This window comes from Odontomachus brunneus, unplaced genomic scaffold (genome assembly GCF_010583005.1).
Source record: "Odontomachus brunneus isolate Ranch 3 - 2012 unplaced genomic scaffold, Obru_v1 Obru_scaffold_039, whole genome shotgun sequence".
In the NCBI taxonomy this organism is placed as follows: Eukaryota; Metazoa; Arthropoda; class Insecta; order Hymenoptera; family Formicidae; genus Odontomachus; species Odontomachus brunneus.
Genome location: NW_022639489.1, coordinates 1,690,726 through 1,696,875, shown reverse-complemented (window position 1 = coordinate 1,696,875; position 6,150 = coordinate 1,690,726). Strand labels below are relative to the sequence as shown.

The following is a 6,150-nucleotide window of genomic DNA, read 5'->3' as shown; positions in this document are numbered from 1 at the left end:
CTTAATATTCGATGCTCATTGGTACATACGGTTTTATGCTATGCATATGCAGTTATGTCAATTTGTGTGCGATAGACCTTACGACCACGCTTATGCAATTGTAGAATGGCCTTAATCTTTCTATTGTCTTTTTCTCTTTTACCAAGTATTAGATATCTGTCTATTTCATTTTAAATACAGACGGTGCAACATAGGCTGCGTTCGCTTTGGGCGCTTATGCGCTGTAAGCGTCATTCTATCTTCTTCCCGTGCATATAATGAGCGATAAAGATAGAATGGGCACGTTCAACGGAAAAAGCGCTCAGTGAGCAATTAGCGATTATTGGTTCTTACTGTTAGATCTCTAAATCTAGACCAATTACTGACGAATTGCTCAACTGTTGTACAACTGTTGAGTTCACCGAACGCACCTAATGACGTTTACAGCTCGTAAGCGCCCACATGCGAACGCAGCCACAGTGCATCTATAAAGAACAGACGTCTACTTTCCGTTGAATGGTGTTGGGGGTACGCCTTTTGGTTGCCTGAAGCCATATTGAGAGAGAGAGAGAGAGAGAGAGAGAGAGAGAGACGTCTACTTTCGCGAGAATAAAAAAAAAATTAGACAAATAATATTGGCAATACTGTTCAGTAACATAATCGTTAAAGGGAGACCGTGTGGTTCTATAGTCTAACACATGAGAGTTTTATACCGAATTATTAAAAATCTTTATAAACGTTGTAATTAATAAGGTGACAGCGATTACCGACTTAACAAGCATGGTAAAAATATATTATGTAATGAGAGATATGAAAAATTTTGTGAACACATTATTACTGTCTTATTTTTATCATGCTTTTAGTCTGCAACAATGCATAAGGAAATTGCTAAGAAGGTTCTGCATCCAAATAGTCGAAAAATTATTGCAATTGCCAAGAAAACAAAGAAGTAAGTAAAAGAAAATATACACTTGCACTAGATATAATTCAATTCATGCTTCCCAACAAAAGAACTAAGATACATGAAAAACATATATTTTACTTCTCAGAATATCAAACAGACAAAAAACTAAACTAATTGGTATGGTGAAACAAAGCTTGGTAGGAGAGAAAATAATGTGGATTCAACAGAATATGATTCCTGGTGTAAGTCCTTACACTCCAGAACTCACAGCGGAATTACTCTTAAAGTAAGCACTATTGTTTAACTTAACACTATTGTGTTAAGAACCTTGCAGATAGACTGTGACTTTGTTAGATTGAGTAAAGTCTTCATTTAAACATATTAATTTTATGCAAAGGTACATTGGAAGAAACGACGAGGAACTTGAACAAATTGCTATTAAGCATTCTGTAGGAGGAAAGAGAGGTAGACAACATGCTAATAGAGAGGATGTAATAAGGATGACTAAGAAAAGAGAGCAGGAAGAGTTTGATACTTGTGGAATCGGTACTTGTACTCTACTCCTTTTAACTAGATTAGTGCTGCACTGAAACATTAGTGTTTTTACACTGAAACATGCTACTTATGTACTTATTTTACTTTAAAGACAAAAAGTGCGCAATCTAAAAGAAACTGATCTTTTGTTGTTGAAATTCTGTCCCTAAATTATGGATGGCACTTAATTCAATGTTTAATTCATTGCAGAAATTCCTGACATTTTAATTCCTGCACAATGTGAAATGTTGAGGACGTGGAACGGTGAATTGAGATTTCTACCTAAGTTCAAGTTTCGAAGATTTGGGAAAGTGCACTTGAAAAATACGTTGCAAAAGATAGAGAAGCAATCGAGGACGTGTCATTATATAAATCTACTGCATTGTCTGTGCGAGATATCATTACATAAAAACAGCACCGAGCCTTGCATTTGTAGCAAAGCTAACGATACCGAAAGTAGTGATATAAAAAATAAAGAATTAAACAGTAATACCTTACTTGAAAATAGTGATGCACTTTAGGGCCAAATTTCAACAAAAATGATTAACCAATAAGTTACATTAAATGATGGATAAATAAATGATGTCTATTATTTCTGTTAACTGTCATGTCTTTCGTCATCCATTCAATTTTCAAAACAAATTAATTAAATTTTATTCGACCAGACGTGCGAATCCAGTTTGTGCGTATTAATAATGGACAATTATTTATCATATTGGGAAACACGTATGTAAATATAGATCAAAAGATCTACGAGAGTACGATTGTGAAATATCATTTTGCGATGATGATTCGTATACACGAATCTCCTATCAAGCTTTGTTTCAGCATACTAGTCATTTTAGCTTTTTGTCTGTTTGACATTCTGAGAAATAAAATATATGTTTTTCATCTTAGTTCTTTTGTTGGGGAGTATGAATTGAATTATATCTAGTGCAAGTGTATATTTTCTTTTATTTTGTTTTCTTGGCAATTGCAATAATTTTTCGACTATTTGGATGCAGAACCTTCTTAGCAATTTCCTTATGCATTGTTGCAGACTAAAAGCATGATAAAAATAAGACAGCAATAATGTATCCACAAAATGTTTCATATCTCTCATTACATAATTTTTACCATGCTTGTTAAGTCGGTAATCGCTGTCACCTTATTAATTACAACGTTTATAAAGACAATTTTTAATAATTCGGTATAAAACTCAGTCAGGCGTGAGGTAATGAGATAATGTATGCCAAGAGACTAAAAGAACGGAAGATGATGGAAGGGAGGAGGGAAATTGCGAAGATGTTCTCTGTCGTTGTTAAGCCTGATCTATAATTTGCTCTTCGCTTCCTGCTTCTTTCTCTTTATTTCTTTCTGGCTCAAACCTTATTAAGCTGTTAAGCCAGAAAAAAACAGAAAACAAGAAACAGAATGCAAAGAGCATATTGTAGATCAGGCTTAAAACTTGATCTGCAATATGTTCTTTGCTTCTTTTTCTTTATCTCTTTCTGACTCAAACTTTAAGCTTTAAGCTGATTTACAATGTGCTCTTCGCTTCCTGTTTCTTATTCTTTATTTTCTTCTAACTACAAGATTTAAATCAGAAAGAGATAAACAGAAAGAAACATAAAGTAAAAAGCACATTGTATATCAAACTTTAAGACAGAAAACAAGAAACAGAACGCAAAGAGCACATTATAGATTAGGTTTTACTGTCCAGATAGACAGAGATACTGAACGTTGCATGGAAACATTTAATGTATACTTTAAGGTAATATTCTAGTGTGAAAACCCGTTTTCAAGACTCGATTTTTGGGAATTAATTTTAAGCAAATAGTTAAACCTACAAAGTTAATGTTTTATGTTGACATTTATTCATCTTTGAAGAAACATTTCAAATTTTGTCAAAGTTTTTTATTCAAAATTGGAGAAAATACAAGTGGACCAAACAGGTCACGCCGTCTTCCATCGGGCGTGTTAATTGCCGCCGTTCTCGTTGTCTGAAATAAACGAATTTGCTTATATTTTGTTCTTTATGAATATGGCTATCGCCCGAATTAGAATTTTTTTATATCTTTAAAATTACTATTTTTCCGGACCGCGAAAAGTTAGAATTTTTTAGTAAAAATTAGACTACTATTTTTCAAGCGTCGCCATTTTGTCAATTTCTCTTCAAATTTGAAGAGTACAGAAATTATTTGAAAAAAATTTTTTTTTATTAATATTTCCCCACCACTTCTTATTATAATTATTAAAATAATTTCTGTAAAGTACTCTTTGTGAACCATTCAACTTTTATTCAAAATATTTTTTTCTTTTATAGTCTCTTATAGTTTTTATTATATTCCCTTCGAGTGAAAAAAACCGATTTTCTTCAAAAGTGTATAATAAAAAAACGTATCTGTTATTTTGATCTAAAGTACAACAAATTACAAGTTCATGAAAATCGGAAGCGGACATTTGTGTGGGTTTCCTTGTGAGAAAATTCTTGTTGTATAAGGACGCGTCTTTGCACACTTGTGCTAACCGCTAAGCAGATAATATATCGAAATACGTCTATCTGGGGTGTGTAAACGCACCAGCCGATAAATCACAGAAATCCGGTTAGCGCGACGAGGACTTCCTGCGAGTTACGTGGTTGCGTCGACGCGGCAATTGCAGCCGCAAAGAATTTCTCTGGAGACCCGCGGATCATTCTGGCGGAAAGAGAGAAGGGCGACGATCACGTGAGTAAGAGTGAAAGTTAGCGGGACCCGTCATTATCAAGTATGGATTCCTCTCTCGGCGTGATATAAAAAACGATTGATCTTTAATTAACACGGGTATTCGTAAAAAGAAGATAATCGCTCGTCCGATCGGCCGAGCTCGACGTCACGCGAACGATTATGCAGATATCGGCTGAAATCTTCGTAAAATTTAATTCTGCCGCGGCACAAGCTCTCGTCTCACCGCTCACGTTTCACGCTCACGCACACGCATCGGTGTATCCCGGTGTGTTAGAATTACCGTAGTGGTGACGTGGATACATGAATTCAAATTGCTCAGAGATAATTTCATCCCGCGTAACCTCACCGTACCCCCTAATGACGCCTGACCGTAAGGTTAATAACTGGAGAACACATAAATCCATCTTCGTTTCCTCGAGATCGGCCTAACTGTACACACGAAGTTATAATCCCGAGGAAGGTACCAGAAATTAATATTTCGGAAAGAGACGTCGTAAGATCGTCGAGATTTTATTTGTTTAAATTGGATGCCCAATCGAGTTATTGTTGACGCCTTTAAAACCTGATTTACAATGTCTTCGCTTCCTGTTTCTTATTCTTTATCTTTTTTCAATTAAAGGCTCAAGGTTTAAATCAGAAAGAGACGAAAAGAAAGTAATCAGACATTTTAGTACTAAATTCCTATAAATACTAACCGTGATTTTGTAGATTCACACAACTCGTATGGAAAATTTTCGTATGGAAAATACTCTAAATTTCTTGGAGTAAAATCTAACTCAAAATGAGTGAAAAGTGGCAATATTTCCATTCGATATCGGCAACTTAATGCTAGTTGTTCCAACTTCTTGGTAAGTTAATTGATAATTAAATTATATGTCTGTCTTTGTTCTTCCTTCAACTTAGACAAAAACAGACATATGATTTAACTATCAATTGACTTACCAAGAAGTTGGAACAATCGGTCTTTAGAGTAAATTCTGATTCTAAAGGAGCAAATATTTCAATCGATTAAAATGAGTATGTTTCTCCAACACTGGAGTACTACAGTCGAAAGACTGTATGGACATTGGTGAAGCTTGAGCTTCGTGGGAAGAAGATTTGGGAAGTCAAACAGTTAGTTTAACAAATTCAATTAATCTGGAAATCTTTACCTTAAATTACCTAAAATTAATAGAAAGTATTGACCTCGGAGATGCCAGGCAATTATTGAGAACGAAAATGAGCGGAGAAATTATTAATAATAAAGCATCACAGTTCTAGACAACTGGTACATGTATGCGTGCGTGAAGTTGGCACCTCATTTTTTAGCACCGCAAGTTTTGACATGAGTTCCATTTGCACCCACAATAGTTCTATAGTTCCTGATAGGTTATAGCAATAGTTCCGTCGAATTAATAAAAAAAATGAATTTTTTAAAATATGAGGTGCCAACTTACCACGGCACCGCAACATTAAAAAAAAATTATTTTGATAATTTTATTTTACAGTTCTCGAAGTGCTCTATAGTTCCTGATATGTTTTAGCAAGAGTTCCGGCCTCTAACTATTTTTAAACAATTTTTAAACTTGAGTACAAGAACCGCATTACAAGAGTAAACTCTGGGGTGCTGGCAGTTCTAGCCGACTTTTTGACGTTTTCCGGTAGTACTGCAATAGTTCCGAAGCTTCACATAGGTTTTAGTGAGAGTTCCGGCCTCTAAGTATTTTTAAATAATTTTTTAACTTTACCGTTGGCACCGCACTCAAGAGTGAACTCTGGGGTGCTGGCAGTTCTGGCCGACTTTTTGACATTTATACAGGCCAGCCTGTACTCATGACAAATGAACTTTATACTATCAGTATCAGTATATTTAAAGCCTTCAGCTCATATAGTCAAGAAGGAGACTTGATCTATAGTTACATTCCTTAACTGCACGTATTCATTTCTTATTTATATCTATTCAATTACTAGTCTACTAATAGACTAGTAATTGGTAGTACTGCAATAGTTCCGAAGCTTCACATAGGTTTTAGCGAGAGTTCCGGC

The 6,150-nt window shown here is 35.0% G+C and overlaps 1 protein-coding gene across 1 annotated transcript; it reads left to right on the top strand.

The window, feature by feature from the left end:
• Positions 1 to 563: 563 nt before the first annotated feature.
• On the top strand, positions 564 to 2,019 carry LOC116844142 (translation machinery-associated protein 16 homolog). Its single transcript, XM_032815306.1, has 5 exons — positions 564 to 762; positions 843 to 928; positions 1,029 to 1,169; positions 1,281 to 1,429; positions 1,628 to 2,019. The coding sequence occupies exons 1-5, from the start codon at positions 760 to 762 to the stop codon at positions 1,936 to 1,938; spliced, it is 690 nt and encodes a 229-aa protein (XP_032671197.1). The 5' UTR covers positions 564 to 759; the 3' UTR covers positions 1,939 to 2,019.
• The last annotated feature ends 4,131 nt before the right edge of the window (positions 2,020 to 6,150 follow it).